The sequence below is a fragment of the Rhipicephalus microplus genome, chromosome X (assembly GCF_043290135.1).
Source record: "Rhipicephalus microplus isolate Deutch F79 chromosome X, USDA_Rmic, whole genome shotgun sequence".
NCBI lineage: Eukaryota > Metazoa > Arthropoda > Arachnida > Ixodida > Ixodidae > Rhipicephalus > Rhipicephalus microplus.
This window is the reverse complement of record NC_134710.1, coordinates 4,899,575-4,920,729: the sequence shown is the minus strand read 5'-3', so window position 1 is coordinate 4,920,729 and position 21,155 is coordinate 4,899,575. Positions and strand designations below refer to the sequence as shown.

The window sequence follows — 21,155 nt, the reverse complement described above, 5'->3', positions numbered from 1 at the left end:
TGTCTTTGCGAAAGTCAATAAATACTAGCATTCACATCAACCCCACTCCATTCAACCAGATCTTTGGTGCCCGGCAACCGCTATGAGTGTGCATATTCCTTGAAACCGAAACTAGCGCAGAGTTTCCGGGGCCTGGTGTAACTGTATATTTGCCGGCCTCCAACTTGTATGCCCTCTCTAGCATTTTCTACCTGAAAAATCGTCAACTGGTTTTATTACGCCAAAGTGCCAAAAATGGGAAATTAAAAAAAAAGCCAGAATCAGTCCTGAATTAAGAATAAATAAAATATTTGGATGCAGTTTGTACCGACTTTCTCAGTATGCTTATTTATAAAACTGAAAAACTTTATATTAACACTTTTCAATCAAAAATATAAACTATTGGCAGCAAAGTTCACTAAGTTGCCAACATTGCCACTTTTTTTTTGCATCCCACTGAAAAAACATCGATGTGGTATTGAACTTCATTAATAGGGACTGACAGCAGATTTTCTTTCTACCCAGTTTTTTTCCGGCGCGACAGAAAGCTTACCCTTCATAGTATTTGCAGCTACAATAGTTAATCCCGAAAATATGTCGTTATCTTATAAGCAGAATTGAGCCCCTCATTCATCGTAATACAAGTGTATTGTTTGTGGGCTCGTATCTCCACAGCAAATTATAAAATGGCTTGTAAAGATGTGTTAGAGCTGGTAGTATCTAGACACTGCTTCATTTAAACAGCTTCTTCAGATGAGAGTGATCGCTGCTTAAAGGGCCACTCACAAGGCTCCAAACAAATTTTAGTTAGACCATGGCAGTTTTGTGTTCGATGAAGAGCATTATTCCACAAAACTTTTTTCAACGTGTTCATTACGAGCTGAAAACTGGCATCTTGAAGCGGCATGAAAGAATGATGCTTGGAGGCGAGCTCGAAACCCTTGCCGTGTGCCTCGCGTAGCTGTCACAAGTCAAATCTCATCCCAACCCTCTCGGGCATCTGAGCAAATGGTCGCGTGCGCATGACGTTCCCGAGCAAGTCCAACATCCAAGCACGCGAGCAGCGTTGTTTTATCAACCAGCATCATTTTGTCAACCAGCGTCATTTTGTGGTCTACTGTCTGTTTCTGCGGAATGGATATCTGTGTGCTTGGTTGAAAGGCTGGTTTAGATGCACTAGAGTAGATGAGCATATCGAGTGCTCGTGCAAGAACATTAATTTGGTTTCCAGCACTGGTGTCTTTTCATTTGTAGCTGTGATGGATTTCCCACCAGTAATGATAGAAAAAGTCAGAAAAGCTTTGGAGAGCATGCAAAGAGGCAAAGCTGCTGGTGAGGATCAGGTAACATCAGATCTGCTAAAAGATGGAGGACAGATTGTGTTAGAAAAACTAGCCACCCTGTTTACGAGGTGTCTCCTGACGAGAAGAGTACCAGAGTCTTGGAAGAACGCTAACATCATCTTAATACATAAGAAAGGAGATGACAAGGACTTGAATAATTACAGGTCGATTAGCTTGCTCTCTGTAGTATACAAGCTATTTACAGAGATAATTGCTAACAGAGTAAAGAAAACATTAGAATTCAATCAACCAAAGGAACAAGCAGGATTTCGAACAGGCTACTCAACAATCGACCACATTCACACTATCAATCAGGTAATAGAGAAATGCTCAAAATATAACCAACCACTATACATAGCCTTCATAGATTACGAGAAGGCGTTTGATTCAGTAGAAATATTAGCCGTCATGCAGACACTGCAGAATCAGGGCGTCAATGAAGTATATATAAACATCCTGGAAGAAATATACAGGGGATCAACTGCTACCATAGTGCTTCATAAAGAAAGCAACAGAATACCAATCAAGAAGGGTGTAAGGCATGGGGACACAATCTCCCCAATGCTATTTACCGCGTGCTTACAGGAGGTTTTCAGAAGCCTAGAATGGGAACAGTTAAGGATAAGAGTTAATGGAGAGTACCTTAGTAACCTGCGCTTCGCCGATGACATTTCATTGCTGAGTAACTCTAGGGACGAATTGCAACTCATGATTACGGAGTTAGACAAGGAGAGCAGAAAGGTGGGTCTTAAAATGAATCTGCAGAAAACGAAAGTAATGTACAACAACCTCGGAAAAGATCAGCACTTCGAGATAGGTAATAGTGCACTTCAAGTTGTAAAAGACTATGTCTACTTAGGGCAGGTAATAAACGCGGAGCCAAACCACGAGATAGAAGTAACTAGAAGAATAAGAATGGGGTGGGGTACATTTGGCAAGCACTCTCAAATTATGACAGGTAGATTGCCACTATCCCTCAAGAGGAAGGTATATAACAGCTGTATCTTGCCGGTACTTAGCTACGGAGCAGAAACCTGGAGACTTGCAATGAAGGTTCAGCTTAAATTGAGGACGACACAGCGAGCAACGGAAAGAAAAATGGTAGGTGTAACCTTAAGAGACAAGAAGAGAGCAGAGTGGATTAGGGAACAAACAGGGGTTAAGGATATCATAGTTGAAATCAAGAAGAGGAAATGGACATGGGCCGGGCATGTAGCGCGTAGACAGGATAACCTCTGGTCATTAAGGGTAACTAACAGGATTCCCAGAGAAGGCAAGCGGGTTAGGGGGAGACAAAAGGCTAGGTGGGCAGATGAGATTAAGAAGTTTGCGGGTATAAATTGGCAGCAGCAGGCACAGGACCGGGTTAACTGGCGGAACATGGGAGAGACCTTTGTCCTGCAGTGGACGTAGTCAGGCTGATGATGATGATGATAATTATGTTTTGCTGCCATACGTCAAATCGACGCGCTGAATTATTTTCTCCATTTTTGGCATCAAAAGATAAACAAAAAAAGCCATCGTGAAAAACAAGAGGGGCGGGGGGTCAAGCGCAAGTGCCAACATTGGCGCTGCGGCCTTGTAATGGCTTGGAGTGGCCAAACAAACAACAGTAGGGTTTCTCACTACGGTGGCTATCTCAATTTCGCGTCATCAAACCCCCCCCCCCCCTCCCCCGAGCAAAAAAATCAATTTCCATCAAAGCAACTCGCGTATGTCTTCCCATCTGAACGGATGCAACAGCACGGCTAGCTATCGCGAAAGCGCGAGTCAAAGCTTTGGCTTTGCTCGCTGCTAGATATTTCAACAGGAATGCAAGAAGGCTTCTAGCCTTTTATACGTCTTTACCGCCTGTAGTCTACAGTTGTGTCAGCCACGTGCCCTCGGAGCTCGTAGATCGCTATCGCATCACTGCGACCGCTGTTTTGTGCGCGCCGATTGCTGCAAATGGTAGTTTTGTTTTCGACACCTGTGCCGTCAAAACTAAGTCGTTTTATGCTACCTATGGTCGAAGCTGCCGTAGTTTTGTTCACAGAGTTCATGGAAAGCAGCGTTGCATTGACTGGTCGAGCGGTGGCCAAGCGCACACTTTCAGAGTACTGTCAGTAACGTCGTCGCCATACATGATCGTGTCGAACGACTGCACTTTCGACCACAGCGGTTGTGGAAACGACAACAACAGGCACTGTATAAGATATATATGTGGGCTGGTTGCACGCGTACTTCCAAAGCTTCGAGCACGCTGCTCTTGATCGGCCTACGTTCGATGGTTTCGGTACTAAAGTTGATATCACACGTCACAATTAGGAAAAGTGTTCGGAACATTCAAATTTTGGCCCAATGGACACATGAATTTGGCTAGGGAAATTCACGAATTCATATCTGTTGCGGTTTTATATCACAGAGACTAATGTAAGTTTAGATGAACGCCTCTCAAATTCATTTATAATAAAATGTAGTGGGCTCGCAAAAAGCCTGGAGCGGGCTGACCTGCATTTTTCTTAATGCGGCCAGATCTCGCACACAAATTTCGATTTCCGGGAGATTTTAATGGCAACCGTACAAACGGAAGAAACGGTCGAAATTCGGGAGTCTCCCGGACAATGCGGGAGACTTGGCAGGCATGTGATGATGATAACATCAATACATATTGTTCTCTCCTAGTGTCAGAATATAGCACAACACCGTTTTTGTGACCTCGACCAATCACGGAGACCATGCTATCTTACTACAGTCGAAACCCACAATAACGAAATTGCCGGGGAAACCGAAAAATTTCGTTTTAAGCGAGAATTTCGTTGCGGCGAGTATGAGACATAAAAACAGTAATACGGCCAGCAGAACGAAAATTTACTGCCAGAAGTCTGTCAACTTTGCTGACCCTTGTCATGCAACAACTTCAAAGCTTTCTCTTCGCACTGGAAAAAGTGGTCCATTGCTACGTCGTCGTCATGTGCCCTGAAAAAGGAGCGAAGGGTGTCCAGCGCATCCAAAACAACCCACGGGTTGGGTTTCTTTGTGTGCGTCTCTTCCTGGTCCTTGATGTTGTCAGCTTCGCGCACGCTTTCGATAATGGCCTCGATGGTCACTTCCTCGTACATGACTACGTCGTCATCGGCGCGAACGAACGCATCAACGGTGAGTTCATTTGGGATGTCGATGTCGATGGCTCAAAGTTCCCCCAGGCGTTGGTCAGGGATAGAGGCACTGCACTGCCACCACGCTCGCCGTCAAGTGCGCCTTCGTCCAAATCTTCGTCTGGTGAGGCTGAAGCGCAATCTGTGCGTGATGCTTGCACGGTGGTGGTGAAGCCCGCGTGCTTGAAGCAGCTCTCAATCAGCGACAGGGATGTTGCAACCCATGTGGTGGCCACCATCTCGAAAGCCATGCACAAGTTGACGTCGGTGGGACGCTTGTGGCGGTGGTTGAGTAGCAGACGCTGGATCAACATCTCCCTGTAGGCGCACTTGACGCTCCGAATGACGCCTTGGTCAAGCGGCTGCAGAACGGAAGTGCAGTTCGGTGGGAAAAAAACCAAGCGCGCGTTCATGATGTGGTGGGCGCTACAGTTGTCTAAAAGTAGAGCCACTGACCTGCCTGCCTTGTGCATGTCGGCATTGAACGCCTTGACCCAGCTGAAAAAAAGAGCCCGAGACATTTACGCCTTCTTGTTTACAGTGTACTGAACGGGCAGCGAGCAGCAGTTTCCGTTGAAGCAGTGGGGCTTCCTGCTCCGACCGGAGGAGTTGCCGCTTGTCTGTGCCGTCCATATTGCAGCACAACAAAATGGTAATGCGTTGCTTGCTGTGCTTGCCACCGTGGCACTTCTGGCCTTTCAAGTCCAGGGTCTTCGGCGGGAGCATCTGAAAGAACAGCCCCGTCTCGTCCGCGTTGTATATACCGCAGGGCTCGTACTAGTCCAGTACCTCTTTGTTGGTCAGCAGCCATGACGAAGTTGTTAACGGGTCAACGCTTGAGGCTTCTCTGGAAATCCCCTTGGCCACGATCTCATGCCGGGCTTTAAAGTGGCCCAACCAGCCAATGCTCGCACAGAACTGGTCGTGCCCGAGAATGCTGGCAAAGTTCAGTGCCTCCTGCTGTAGAATTTTTCCCGACAGTGGCACTCTGTTGGCACGCTGTTCACAAAACTACGCGAAGACGGCTCTAACGGCGTCCAGAAAGGCCGCCGCGGCCACCGTCTTGTTCTGCGCACGTGCGTCTTTATCAAGCGCAGCGAGAATGGCATCTTTGCCCTTCAATACGGTCGAAAGCGAGCTGCATGCAATTCCATACTCTTTGGCATTATCCTTCTTCTTCCTGCCTTTTTCAACTTCGGCAATGATGGCAGCCTTATCGTGAAGCGCCAGAAACTTCCGCTTTTTGGCTGGTGGGGGCATCTTAGCAAGAGCCAATGTGCCGGTAGCCACCCACAGCACTTTCAAGCAAACAGCCACACACAACACAACTCGCGGTGCTCACGTGTGTGAGGCTACAGAAGTGACGAAATGACGGAAGCAATGCAGGATGGGATTGTGTGGCCCCCTAATGGTGTCACTGCAAGGCTGCTTAACATGATGATATTGTTGCCGTTCTTTTCCTTTTCCGCGATCAACAGAACATCCGTTTCCGGCGTCAAGCTTTTCTCAGGTGCCATTGTAACTTTATCTCGATTTCGCCACCAGTTCCAGTCTTCTCTTCGCCGTTTTGATCGATTCCAACTGTTGGTGTTGCTTCAATCTGTTGAGCTCGTCCGACGGCGCCATCTGCACTCCAGCATGATCATTTGCCTTCACCTGCTGCAGTGTGCCCAGGCATGTTACCGGACACAGACCCCATCGCTGATTTAAGTAAACAAAAATCGCGGTACCCACGCTAGCGCGGCAAAAGCAGACGTTTACAAATTTTTAGTGCGCATAACACGCATACAAGCATATTTTCTACAGTTACCCTTGGCGGGAGGGTAAAATAAGGCCCGCACCGTGGTAGAAAATTCGTTAATGCGGGATCGCTATCCAAAAAACATGTCGTTGCCACGAGATATGTAATACATAGGCTTCTATGAACGTTCGCCGGGTGACCCGCAGGTCGCGGGTTCCAATCCCGGCTGTGGCGGCTGCATTTCCGATGGAGGCGGAAATGTTGTAGGCCCGTGTACTCAGATTTGGGTGGTCAAAATTTCCCCCCCCCCCGTGTACCCCAGGTGGTCAAAATTTCCGGAGCCCTCCACTACGGCGTCTCTCATAATCATATGGTGGTTTTGGGACGTTAAACCCCACAAATCAATCAACGTTCGCCGGGGATCCAGAAATATTTCGTCGCCGCGGGGATTTCGTACTCGCGGGGTTTCATTATTGCGGGTTTCGACTATAGTTCTTTTTTTTTTATCCCGGAAATGAAATATTTCTCGTAAAATTCCAGGCAAGATTCGTAAAATCTTAAGCATGGTCAAAATTCGTACAGTTTAGGGGAAAATCGGAAGAGTTAGCAGGTATGTGAATGCGACACTGCATGTCCAAAGCCTCTAACTTCATGACAGCCTAACTACCCCCTTGCATTGTCAGGATGCATCCTCCTTCTCCCAGGGCATTTGTATGGAAGAAGATGGGCATACCCTATGGATACACTCCATCATCATTGTCTCGCTGATGAAGGCATGACCACATCCTAAGTTTGTGCCAGCCTAAACAAATGCTCAGTTTAGACAGGCACATTCTAGAAATGAAAGTAAACTGCATTTCATTCCAATTGTTTTGGGCGTTCACTGAATGAAATTCTTTGGGAAAGATGATTCAGAATGTTAAAAATATTAACTGCAGAATTTGATTCGATTGCAATGCAACGAGAAAGTCTCCTATTTTCTGCTGGAAATACCAGCCTGGAAAATTTGATACGTGTACACCACATGTGACAAGGCTGCAGGACACATTAGTCACACTGAAATTAATAAAAAAGTACAAAGCACTACCGAGGAATGAGCTTCTATGAAACAAAGTGCACAAGTGGACGCAATGAAGAACTCCTGGAAGGAAATTTTACAAGCCCAGTTTCACGTGGCAACATCTTCCTTGCATAATCCTGAGGTAAATTCAAAAGGAATTAGTAAGGTTGGCACTAGCAAATAAGATTGGCACTAGCAAACAAGTGCCGACAAACATACAAATTAAAAATGAAAGCAGGCAACAATTACTGGCATACTTTGTAATATTTAATTCTCATAGAATGGTGAGTTTATCCTTCCAGTCAAAGTGCAACTGACATAATGTGGTACCAAAGCCTACCTATACACCACATTTTTTGAAGGCATTATTATTATTATGGGTTACAGTAACCACATGGGCCATAACACTGGAATCTGAGCACTACAGTTACTTCAGCAGATATTATGAATAGGATGAGAGTACACATAAGGAAGTAAATAGTTTTTTCCTAATGAAGAAATACAAAGTAAGGTTACATTGTGTGTAGGACGTTGGTCAGCACTGCTTGTGATGGCTGTACACAAAAGCAAACCATTTTGAATGAATGAATGTTTTTTTTTTATTCCTCAGGCAAGCATAAAATACGTTTCTATTTTTAAATTCAAAATACCATAATACACGCACCGGAAGCATACACATAGATTCTTTATTTTAGTCCAATGAATACTTGCAGTTGAATATGTCACGTGTGTTGCCAGAAATTGTTTCAGTTCAAACTCTGACTTTGCCACTTTCACTGGCAAACATGCAAGAAAAGCAACATGCATCATTTGGAACGCAGGGTCCCTATAAAGGCTACGCATAATGCATGAATATGAAGAAACATAAGCTTGTTAATGTTTGTGAAATAATTGCTTTGTGTAACATGAGACCAGCAACGGCACGAAAGGGTTAAGAAAGGGAATTAGGCAACCACCCGTTTGTGGCACAACGCTACAAAGAAATCAAACAAAATGACAGAAAGCAAAGTGACAGGTAGCAGAAAACAGAAGCGCACAGAGATAACACAAAGAAAAAAAAATTTTAAATCAGGTGCTCATACAGAATAAACATATTTACCGCACGTGCTCTGAATGTTCTGAGCACGAGCGGTAAATATGAAAAAGTACATTTCGCGAAAATAAAACATCTAAGCCAGGCAGTGAGCAAGTTGGCTGTTTAATGTTCGGAAGAACCAAAAAGCAAACTCACAAGTTGATTGATATGTGGGGTTTGACTTCCCAAAACCACCATATGAATATGAGAGACACCGTAGTGGAGGACTCCGGAAATTTCGACCACCTGGGGTTCTTTAACATGCACCCAAATCAGACCACACGGGCCTACAACACTTTTGCCTACATTCAAAATGCAGCCGTCGCAGCCCGGATTTGATCCCGCGACCTGCCAAAACTCACAAGTTAACATTAACCGCAGCTGAAAGTTCGAAAGAGCCTGCAATAGTACGACGATGCAGCTGAAACTGCTAAGAAACACGGAAACGGTGCCTTCTCGCGACATCTGTGCAAAAGGAGGACACCGAAGCCTGGCCGGTTCCGCCACTGGAATATATTCTAGTTCAATATAATGGCTACAGCCCACGCAGCTCAGGATATGGATTGGATTGGATTGACATGAAATGCTGTATTCACTATTAATTTCCATCTCCGCCTAATTTGCATACCTCTAAAATATACTTTACAACAGAAAAAAATGACTGCTACGCGCGTATGTCTGTGCCCCTTGCCTTGACGATGACTAACGATGATATCGCAAAAACGAAGCCGTACTGCAAAATCTTTTTCTTTTTCTTCGGCAAGCCCATGCTTGTTGGCGTTTTATTTCTCTGGACTTTGACAATTGGAACACGATTAAAGTTCTCCGATGCCTGGAATGAAATTGAGGGTAGCGTTTAAAGAGCTGACACTTGAAAAATATGATGGCAAAAGGAATCTGTCAGGTCGGAACAGCTACCTCGCTTCCATTGGTGGATCACAAATGCCAGCATGTAACCTTCAATTATGTACTCTATATGAACGTGATGCTAAAAATTGATCACAGATTTAAGAACACAGTTTCAAGAAACTAAAACGAGAAATTTAGCTGAAAATACCCAATACCGCCCTCGAATTGTGAGCTACCAGCAATAGGTATGTACCTGAAGACGTTTGCCGTTGCGTTGATAATAATGAAGATACTAATAATAATAACATAAAAGACGCGACATACCCCGGCAAGCCTCTATGGTTGGCAGTTGTAGCCTAACCAGAAAGCCTCCAAGCGTAGTCTTAATCGTAGCCAAAACAAACATGCACAAATTTGCCTGCATGAGTAATGTTATGGTTTTTAAGTCAGATATGCTGTGTGATGCAACAGACATCTAAATAGTTCATGTACCAATATTGAAGCTAAGAAATTATATAGTCAACATGAAGGACAAGTTGCTGAAAGAAAATTTCCCCAGCCTTGTTCACGCCATAATCACCCACAATTGTGACAACCAGTACAACTTTGAAACCGGGGATTTCCAGAACATGAAGATGATTCACGAAATGACACGTTGCATCGAATGCCCTTGATAAACATGAGAATCTACAAGCCATCAAAGTGAATAGTAAAGCGCACATGTTCTGGCAAAAAAAAAATGAAGCTAGCATCATGCCTGCAAGCAGAATCTCTATACATACAAACATATGAACAGGAGTGATGGGACGCTTTCGACAAGTTACTCTCGAGGTTATGTGACGTACTTAAAAGGACACTAAAGAGAAACAGTGACTTGGTTTAGATTGACAAACTGCACTTTATGAATGCCTCAGTTTTCACTATCATAAGGAGAAAATAAAGGTTGATGTGTAAGTTTTGCGCTGAAATCGTCGCACATGAACAGATTTCAAAATGCATTTTTTTTATTTTCGTGACACTGGCTTGAGGAAATTTTCTGGAACTACGTATGCTAGATCTGTGGCACCTACAAATGACAATGTCCTTCCTTTTTGTCAAGTAGAAGCTACGTAGGACCCCAATAGCCACCTTTAAAATTTATGATGTAATGGTGTTTGGTACAAACATTTGAAGGTGGCATCTCCAGCCGCATTTTCTTTTTGCGCACTTTCTTGCTTACCAAACTTTGTGTCGCACTAAGAATGATGTTTTAGGGATTGTGAAATTGTACTTCACTAATAAGCAAAAAATAGTTTTGCTCTTTACGTCTCTTTAAATACACTGTGCCTTTCTTATGGCTTTTATTGTGAGGAAGGAGGCTCCCACATGAGGTGCTGAAATGTTAATAAACAATGTTCTTTTGGTTGGTGTATCATTCAGCGTTTGCACTAAGAAGTGGCAATTATGCACTGCCTTTCTTTTTTTTTCTCGCCTCTTCTAGTTGCTCCCTGTAGTCAGCCGAAGGAGTGGCTTCATAAGCTTTGTCAATGGTAATGCTTATTTTTGTGACAGACGCACAGACTGCCATCAGTTTTTATGGCCAGGCTAGGTTTTTCAGAAATTCCAGACTTTTCCTTGACTTTTCCAGAAGAGTCTAAATTTCCCGACTTTTCCAAGTTGGTAGACACCCTGAACATTATATATGCATTTTTATTGCCCTGCACACAGCTCTGATTCCAGATTATTGTGATATGCTGATTTCATAGCTCTCTTAGTTTAGGAAAAAAAACTTGCTCTTCAAGAGGACCATCAAATATTTTATATTGTATAAAGTACCTATTATACTGAAGAAAATATTGCATAAAAGAAATTGGGAGAAATATACAGAAACACACCAAGCTTCATTGAAATCAAGAAATAAAAAAAAACTTTTTTTAAGAGAAGTGTCCTCCCTTAATAATTGGCCATTTTTGCCCAAAATCTAATTTCAGCTCCTTGAAGTTAGCCATGATGAAAGGCCTTATATTTAACCTCATCAAATTTTCAAAGACAAACTGTTGCCGGGATTGAGCAAGAGAACAGAGACATTGCAGTTCTGGGACACCATGCCTTCTCAGCAAAATTCCCCAGTTCACTGCTCTGAGTGGTATTATTGATAAAGTGTGGTGATTGTATGGCTAGAACGCAGCTTATAAATTAAGCACGAACTTTTCTGAAACTATATCACAGGCAATATTGTCTGTTGTAAAATGCTAACAATAACAAAGTCACCTATTTAAACGCATACATGCAGTGCTCAATGTAATTTGGTCCATACCAGCTAGAAGCTTTATATTGTAATACAGTATGGTCTAATAGTAGAAAACTTCACATGTGCAGCATGGGTCAGTCTGAATTGTTTGGCAGCCAGCAACTACTTCAACTTGCATGTGTAAGGACCACTTGAAATTAGTGTTAGCATAAGCCCCCTGGCATCATCCATTGACGAGACCACATAACTTTTCTTATAGCACCTCTAAATTGAAACCAAACCTGCTAATTTTTGAAGGAGTATTCAACAAACTGTAATCGACACCACCATTGTGACCTTTTTGCGGAGTTCAGAGCCGGAAAGAAGCAGATTGAGCAAACAGAGGCGGGCCCGGCTGAGGTGGCGTTTTCAGGATCAATCCCTGAAGTTGTTTTACGAGCTTCCACACTGACAAATACTATGTTGGTTTAAGTACTGTTTGTAAACTAACCATTTTTGTCATTTCATGACCACAGCAGGGACATGATGCAATTTTATGTCATGTCTGTAAATCCATAAATACTTAGACCACAGGCTAAATTTTTTGTGGTCTTCTGCAGTACAGTAAAAGCTCGTTAATTCAAATTCCATGGGAACGCTGAGCAATTTCAAATTAAACAAAATTCAAAATAATGAAAGTGAGCAAAAATGGGTGGATTTCGGGGGTGGGGGCACGAAAGATATTTATTGGCCAAAAAAGTCGGTGTTGACCATCTGCTTCTTTTCTCTGAATGCCACAGCTGCGGCTGTCTGTTCCAGCGCGCGGACGCGGCGCAGGGAATCCTCTTCACCCTCTTCAAAGCTGAAGAGACGCGACACATTAAGTGCCTCCATCACCGCAGAAGCTGACGGGCGCACAGGCGCTTCGTCATTTTCGTCTCCTCACCTTCTGGCTCTTCAGCATCAGGCTGCGCACCGGCTACTTGAGCGATAATGTCCTCATCAGTCAGGGCACCACACACCGATGCACCGGTGTCAACTTCAACATAATCGGCAGAACGTATGCCCCGAAGAGTGTCGCGCAATGCCACTGGCATGAGCTCCTCAGCCCCATCCATGTCGACGTCACAACTATCCTGCGCACTTCCAGCTGCAAATCCACTGTGGCGGAAACAGTTTGCGATAGTGGTCGCAGTCGCCTCTTCCCATGCGCGCACCAACATGTGCATGGCAGTGAGCAGCGTAATGCCGAAGTCCTTCCTGTCGCTTGCGCACAAAATCACTCTCTCCAGCACGTGACGCCTATAAAAGCACTTAATGTTCCTTATCACACCCTGGTCCATTGGCTGTAGGGCCGCAGTCGTATTTGCCGGAAGGAACACCAACTTAGTTGCTCTCAGCTCAACGTCGACTTTGTGCGCCGAACAGTTGTCGACGACAAGAACGCATCTGCCGCCCAGTTCCATTCGCCTGTCAAATTTCAGTAGCCACTTCCTGAATAGGTCACCTGTCATCCAGGCTCTCTTGTTTGCGGCGTACTCCGTCGGCAGTGAGCGAATGTTTTTGAAGCACCGTGGCTTGAGTGCTTTGCCAATCACAAAAAGGGGGACCTTTTCGTACCGGTCATATTTGCGGTGACCAGAACAGTGACACGCTCTTTGCTGCGCTTGCCGCCGGCACAGCTGTCTCCCTTGTAGGTGATCGTCTTGTCTGGCTGCAACTTGAAAAATAACGCTGTCTCGTCAGCGTTAAACATATCCTGTGGTAAGTAGCTCTCCAAGTACTGCTGCAGGGTGTCGCTTCTCCAAGTAGCGCATGTTTCGGCGCCCACTTCCTTTGCCTCGCCGGTAACGTGCGGAATACGAGATTGTGCCGCTCCCTGAAACGATGAAACCATCCCTCGGAGGCGACAAAGTCTTCAATGACCAAGCGCAGGGCGAAATCGGCTGCCTTGACCACGATGATAGGGCCGCTTAATGCGATACTCTGGGCTCTCATTTCTTTAACCCAGATAATCAAAGCTGACTCCAGTTCCGGGAACTTCGCTGTCCTTAGCCTTTTTCGACTGGCGCCAAAATCCTCGGCTTCATAGGCACTTTCAATGGCCGTCCTGTTGCGTATGTAGGTTGACAACGTGCTCGGAGGTATGCCGTGCTTCCTCGCAATTTCGTATTTGCTCGAGTTTCCTTGGTCAACCTTTCGCAAAATCTACACCTTCTCCTAGACAGTCTTCGCGCAGTAGTTTCCCCGCGGCATCTTGCAACTTTGATGCGGAATAAGACGGCTTGACGGCGTGAGCGAACAACGTGCTCGAGGAACAAAGTGAGGCTGCCGGGAGCGGCCTAGGACTGCTAGGACTACTCCGCCGACTCCTCAGCGTCCCGTGGGTCCCGCGTACAAGTGGCGCCAGGCGCTGAGATAGCGGGAGGGCTACGGGAAAAAAAAAATTGCTCCCTGGATTTTGGAGGCCACACTTTGCTCGCCTTTTGCTCGGAGGCCACTTGAAGCTCGAAAAAACTGGTCGTGCCGCCCATCGTTCGACCGTAAAAACTTCCACTAGTGTTTGACGATGATGACACTCGGCGGCGTGCGCTTCGAATTATCCGTAGAGGCTGAAATTTCTGTTCGAATTAACGAATCGTTTTACACATGGTCTCTTATGCATTGCGGACCGGACTGCGGCGACCATTTCGAATTACCCAAAATTTCAAATTAATGAGGTGTGAATTAACGAGCTTTCACTGTACCAACTATTAGACAAATATGCACTTTAAAAAATCTCCGACAAACATTGTAATTTCTGGGCTGAAAGGAGTAAACCGAAACTTGGTCGCGGCCCAAAGAAAAGGTTTGCGAGATTGTGTCTCCTCTAGGTCTTCTACTACCAGTCGATGGCATTTCACGTGCGCACAGACTTGGTTCATACGCAGACAAGAAATGCCGTCCTGTATTTGCAACGCTTTCTACTTTTAAGATTAAGGAAAATATTATGGCAAACAAGAACAAATTAAATGGTACCGGTGTGAGCTTAAGTGAAGATTTTTGCAAAGAAACTAGAAACACACGCGAAAAACTGTATGGGTACAGAAAGACAGTTTGCAGTGCGTTTCAATTAATATAGTAACGAAAAATGCTTTGTTTACTACAGCCAGACGAACAGTACCCTTGGCTTCACTTTCGCCTTTAGGCTCCAATATTCCTTGTTCTACCCTCTCCCTAGCAATCCCAGCCTACTAAACGTGCCGTAACCCTTCAGCTAGTTTCAGTCTTCATTACAAATATTAATAGCGTACAAAGTACATGCGATGAGTTATCCTCTTCAAATTGATGACAGAAACTTTGTTGTCAAGTAAAAGTCACAATAATGAAGTTTTACAATGGAAAAATTCCTCCAATTTCTACAAAACTGATCGAGGTTAAGGGGCGGTGTTCTCATCAAGATAGCGGATTAATTTCCCCCTCAAATTATTCCTACATGTTCCCCATTTGGATATGTATGCACATGCATTTGCTTTGCATATCAACAAATGATTTAGTGTGCTTGGTATCGTCCATCTCACTGCTCTTCGAACTTTTGCAATAACTTCCATGACTGTTTGCACGCAGTGTTCGCGAATCTGTGCCATGGGTGATTTTAATTTCCTAGAAATTATTTGGAGCAGTGAGGTTGGAATGGCAAGCCGTCTTTCAGCGGAAAGTAATCACTTTTTAAATTACGCAAAGATTTCAACTTTACCCAAGTAATCGTTGAACCCATGCACATCACAGCATTTTCTTCCCATATACTTTATTGATACTGGCTCCATTAAATTTGACACAGGCTCCCTTAAATCGACTGTATTTTCCTTGATTTTCAAAAAGCTTTTGACGCCATTTACCCCTACAAGAACAAAGCATGCTAAATATTGGCTCAAACTTATTGCGGTGAATTGAATGCTTCTTGTTTAGGAGAACTCAACATGTAACAGCTAACAATCTTAACTCATGCAATTGCTCAGTAACATCTGGTGTGACGTGAAGTTTCATCATTAAACTCTTACTCTTTCTAATTTATACTAATGACTTTCCATCCTGCTATACATTGACAATCAGGCTATTTGCCGATAAATGTGTCGACTATCCAATAACCCGCAGGATTCATCACAACTTCAATCTGATCTTGATAGCATTACCTCTTGGTGCTCCCTCTGGTCAATGAAACTGAATATTAGCAAGTGTAAAATAATCAGGATCTCTAGAGAAAGTATTGAATGCACTAGCCCTGCTTATTCAATTACTCATTTTAAGTTGTCATCTGTCAATACTTAAATATCCAGATGTTCACATTGATAACAATTTAACATGAAATAGTCACATCAATTATGTGATCAACCCCTTGACTGCTGAATTACTTTTTATAGTTTTCCAACCAATAGTGACATTCTTCTTATTGCCAATTCCAAATCTGATTGTATAAAAGGAGCTAGTCAATGCTGAAAAAAAAATATTTGTACCACATACTTAGCCAAATCAACACAAGTTTATTTCTGAACAATACATAGGAAGCCAACTACTTTCTGCTAAAAAAATACAAACATCATAAAAAAAACTGCTTCAGGCTCCAAATCTTTCTTCACTTGTGTTTGCTAAGCACCCTTGGGCTATTTCACTCTGGAAGCTTCGGGACTGTGTGGAAAATTTCATAACGCTGTATAAAGCAACGAGGCTTCACTACCGGGCATTCGCGACGTTCGCTTCTGAGCCGTCTTCGTATCCTCAGAGGATCTGCTCAATTCACCGTCATCGCTGTCTTCGCTTTCAGACACAAGACAAATATCTGTATTCGAATCATCATCACTCGAAAAAGATGCCAAAAACAAAAAGCTTCTTTCTCGTGTTCACATGCCAGCTATGCATGGGTCACCGCCACTGCACAGTCTTTTCATACAAGAACTACGCTCCTGATGCAGAATATTAAATCCTCGAGCGAATACTGCCATCTAGTAGATGGCAGTATTCGCCAATGGAAGTCGTAAACGCACGCTTCTCTGCCTGAAAGGTAGAGGGGAGTACCTATTCTGCTAGGACTAGTTCTGCTCGTCCGAAGCAGTTTTCTAACATTTTTTTCTAACAGGAGCAAGCAGACCCACCTCTGCTTCTTCCACAAAACTTTTTTCATGAATCCTGAAATAAAACACCCATTGTTCTGGCCACCTACTTACGCTTAATTTCGCATCAGCCACAACTTTAAAGTTTACGAGCCATTCTGCTATACCAACATGTACTTCCACTCCTATGTGCCCAAGACTTCATCTGAATGAAACCGTCTTCCTGCCTCCATCGCCAACGACCCCCATCATGCATCATTAAAGACTACCATTTCTGACTTTTAACACCAATCCTCTCTGTAATGCCGCAAATTGCATTGAGAGTATTTAAATAAATAAATATGCCTTGCAAGTGTGTTCAGACTTCTTTTTCTCGGAAAGACAGCAGAAGGACATCATGGCTTCACGTGACACAAAATGGTGCAGCTACTACATGATCGAGTATGATTATCTTCTTTGTAAATAAAACACCTGGGCACATGTTCAAGCCACTGTATTCTTCGAGATTCAAGCATTAAAATATTTTACACCCTTAAAGGCAGACTCCAATGAAACTTGGCACTCCGCAAAATGTCAATACATAGGTAGTCTAGCTAGAGGTAGTGCTGCCTGCCAAATATCACCTTTGAAATACAAGCGCATACCTTAGACAAAAAAACTTGCAAACGACTGTGTTTTTGAGACCGAAACTAAAAAGAATACCATTACGGCTGACCAAAAGTAACGTCAAGGACAGAAAAATCGTCTACTCCACACTCATCAAGCACGCACATCGCGGACGCGCCCCTTAGTGTGTGTGTTTTCTCGATGTTTACTTAAGAAAGCTCCATGAACATGCCTCTTATCAAACGGTGGTCCGGACTTCCCACCGGTGAGTTCGCAGTGTCTAGTTTTTTCCCCCATATTCATACACTGCTTGACTTGAATTTGACTTGCTATGGACTTTAATGCAGCATGAACGCACAGAGCGATTCAGCGGCAGGGAGAATTGCTCAAAAAGAGCGATGCAGCGACGTTCTGTAGTAATTGTCATATCTGGTTCTGTCCAATTTGCCTGAGCAAATAGCTAGAGCTCCGCGTCGTCTACTTCCTGGCAATTCGAGCACCAATTCTAAGTTAAATACGTGACTGCAAGACTTTTCACTGCCATTAACGTAGCTTATTGTATATATACTACTTATTTATGGCCGTTTCCCCCCCAAGTAAAATTTCATGGCAGTTGGCGTTTAAAGGGGTCATAAAACGTCTTATTAAAATTTTCAACTATGTGCGTATTCTCCACTCATATTGCCCACGATTGTCCAGCCAACGTCACTTTAAGTCAGCCAATGAAAAGTCTCTGTCATCCACAAAAGATGGCGATGTGGCACTGTTTGCTGAGCTATAGTTGACAGACGTTCATAGCACTGTACCATCTCAAGTGCGGCGCTGTAAAGCCATCACGAACGTTGTTTCCACTTTTATAAGTTGTGCGGCACTGTTTGAAGATGCACACAGTAGGTATGCGAGGACTAAGCCACCCAAAACATGCTTGTAAAATACAACCTAATGCAAGCAGTAAGAAAAACACTGGGAAGCTGCACCAAGTAAGCGAAGGCAACACGTGACAAAGCCCAAATGTACTTTATAGAACCAAGCAGATAAATCTCTGTACTTTCATAGTATACACATAGAGAGCAAATATTGCCGTTTCCTTTCCTAGGTTTCCATAAATCTATTATTTTAGAGGAAAAGATCCGTCTGTTAACATCATGTTTCATTGACCTCACATTAATGTTAGTGCCTATACGTGGCCGGTAGGCCTGCATGATTGTTTAGGCACCCAAAAAAAAAACGGATATTTCAAACTAGCGTTATTGCGCTGAAATGTTTGAGAATCGGCATGTCTAATAATTATTGAATCAAGAAAAATTACGACCAGGCAGCTTCATTTTGGTTTCACAACCTCTCTTTAAAAGGACTGACAAGTGGCCAGAACATGCGATTAGATCATAGCAGAAATGAAAAGAGCATGAAATATAGTGACATATCTGAGAATTCTTTTCGTGTCGTGACTAGGATTTATATTTTTAAATCATGCTTTAAATTATCAAAAACTGTTCTGTTGCACAGCCTAGCAGAGAAGCCTTGAAGCTGGACTATAGAATATATAGTCGATCACTTTGCTGAACATGGTCGCATAGTCTGATGCTGTTGTGCGTGCCAGTCCTCAAGATTACAGTATGTATATTATCCAGCCCCGCTCAATTCTGTGCTGCTTACTATGTTAGAGGAGTGGCACGGGTAAAAAGCAGTGCTGCCATCACGGCCGCTGGTGGCCCAAGTCTAGTTGCAGCACAGGCACTATAACACGAACTGCCTGCAGCATGTAAGCATATTCACTGCAAATTTTGATTACAAATGTTTCATGGTGTTTTGCACTTTACCATTGCGAGACTTTCCTTCGCGCTGAATTGAATAGGCACCACAAGAAATGGTCCCTTTAAGGCTTGTGTCCTTGGTGCACGATGCAGAACCCCAGGTCATTGAAATTTCCGGAGCCCTCCATCGTATCGTGATTTTGGGACATTAAAATTTAGCAATTATTATTACACAGTTGGTGCTGCAACAGCTTGAACAATTTGTTTCCCAAACAGATAGCCTAGACCACAGACTTCCACTGATGGAACGAACATACAAAAGCTTTGGTGGTGCTCCCACATCTTCACAGGAAGGTGTAAAGGTGCTCTAGAAAAGTGGCCTCAGTTATGTTGGGAACACATTCTCAGGTGAAAGCAACATTCTCAGGGGAAAGAAAACTTGTCAAAACTCACTATTGTGCAAGAGTCTCACCATTGTACAAGGCACTGTTGGCAACGCTGCCCACAACTGCCAGGCCAATGCCCAGCTTGCCAAGCGAGTTGAATATCTGTGCAGCCATTGTTCAGCCTGTCTGAAAGTGACGAATCCTGTTAGCAGCCTGCGATTGCAAAAGCACAAATCTTTGTGCGATCCAAATTATTTGCCACAAACACCTCACAAACTTCAGAGCCATGTCGTGCATCTTTAGCCCCCATTTCAGGCATGGTGACCCTTTGACCAGCTGCTCATCAGCGAGTTGCTTGCTTTTATGGTGAAAGTATTTGACAGAGATCTGTCTTGCTGAGTCAAATTAGAAGAAGAAATCTCCAATGAAGGCGGAAATGTCGTAGGCCCGTGTGATTAGACTTGGGAGCACGTTGAAGAACTCCAGGTGGTCGAAATTTCCGGATCCCTCCACTCTACTCTCATAATCATATGGTGGATTTGGGACGTTAAAAACCCCACATATCAATCAATCAATTAGAAGAATAAACTGTCTCGATAGTCACGTTTACACTTCACCTGATAAAAAAAAACTGGCCTCACGCTTCTTGAAATCTTCAGTCTCTTCTTCACTCGCGGAATAAGATTGATTAATATGAGGGGCTTGAACACTCAAAACCACCATATTATGAGAGATACCGTAGTGGAGGGCTTCGGAAACTTCGACCACATGGGGTTCTTTAACGTGCACCGAAATCTGAGCACAAGGGCCTACAGCCTTTCCACCTCCATCGAAAATGCAGCCGCTGCAGCCGGAATTCAATCCCACCACCTACAGCTCCGCAGCCGAGTACATAAGCTACAAGACCGCCACGGCGGGGCCCGCTGAAGAAGCGAGACTGAAACGTAGGGCCAGTAATTAGGGAGTTTTAGAATAACATTTGCAGGGGCTGCGGGCGTTGCAGGCATAGCGGGTGCCATATGAGCTTTAGAATAGCGTTTGCTCTCCCAAGAAAATAGGGACTATCGCCCCGACCGCAAGCCCATATGCACGGAAGCTACTCGCAGCACTTTGTGGGCCTCGCGGGCCGCGATCGCCGCACGCTATTTCGGACTTTCTGCATGCTGGCCGCGAACGCCGGCTCGCGTACGACGCGTGCGCAGTGGAAGCGACTGCACCGCAAGGGCTCGCGGTGCGCTATTCTAAAACTTCCTAGAAACAAAATAAAAAATTGGAGACTAAACGTGACCTCACAGTCTTATCTTTTACACTGTACGATTATGCTCGATTATGAATGTTACACGAACTGCTTCGGCTTTCAAAGTAAACCACAAAGCACATACTATTTCGAGCCTGCCATCAGGGGTGGCTTGCGATACATGACGAGATGTGATGGGACGGTTACGAAAAACACGGATTCGGCAGGAAGCAAACACTTGCCATGTGGTCGCCAGTAGGTTGGCCCACACTTCTCAATCCTATCGGTCTTCGAGATGTAACACGGAAGCGCACGCGTTGCCGCAATGGTTGCCGACTGTGTCTTTTCGCTGCTAGTGAGGAAACATCCACAAACCGTTGGAAGGAATGGCCAGAAGCGTTAGTTAGCCACAGTGAAGTGGCGGCCCTTAACACTTACAAACGTGCAGTATGTACGGTAAGGACTGCGACCACGTGCGTAGTCAACGCTACTACAAGCGTAGAGACAGCAGCAACCACAAATTCAGTTTAACATCCATCATCTCACCTTGTTAATATTTCAGGTCTCTACGCCGCACTTTCTTACACCGCCCGAGTAGACTGCAATGTGTTTTGCTGAGAAGACTGAAAGTGTGCTTCGCCACAGTATACCGGTGACCTAAGCCAACGTTTCATCCCTAGATTGGCTAAAAA

General features: G+C 44.2%; 1 protein-coding gene across 4 annotated transcripts in view; it reads right to left on the bottom strand.

The window, feature by feature from the left end:
* Phb1 (prohibitin 1) overlaps nucleotides 1-21,155 on the bottom strand; it is a 67,675-nt gene extending 46,520 nt beyond the window's left edge. The window contains exons 1-2 of one of the 4 annotated variants that reach the window (XM_037426534.2): nucleotides 21,010-21,155; nucleotides 19,313-19,412 (exon numbers count right to left, since the gene is read on the bottom strand). In XM_037426534.2, the coding sequence (XP_037282431.1) occupies nucleotides 19,313-19,400 (88 nt within the window). In that variant the 5' untranslated portion in view covers nucleotides 19,401-19,412; nucleotides 21,010-21,155. Of the gene's footprint in view, nucleotides 1-19,293; nucleotides 19,440-21,009 lie in introns of those variants that run through there. The other 3 variants (XM_037426535.2, XM_037426536.2, XM_075881724.1) reach the window with 3 other exon arrangements.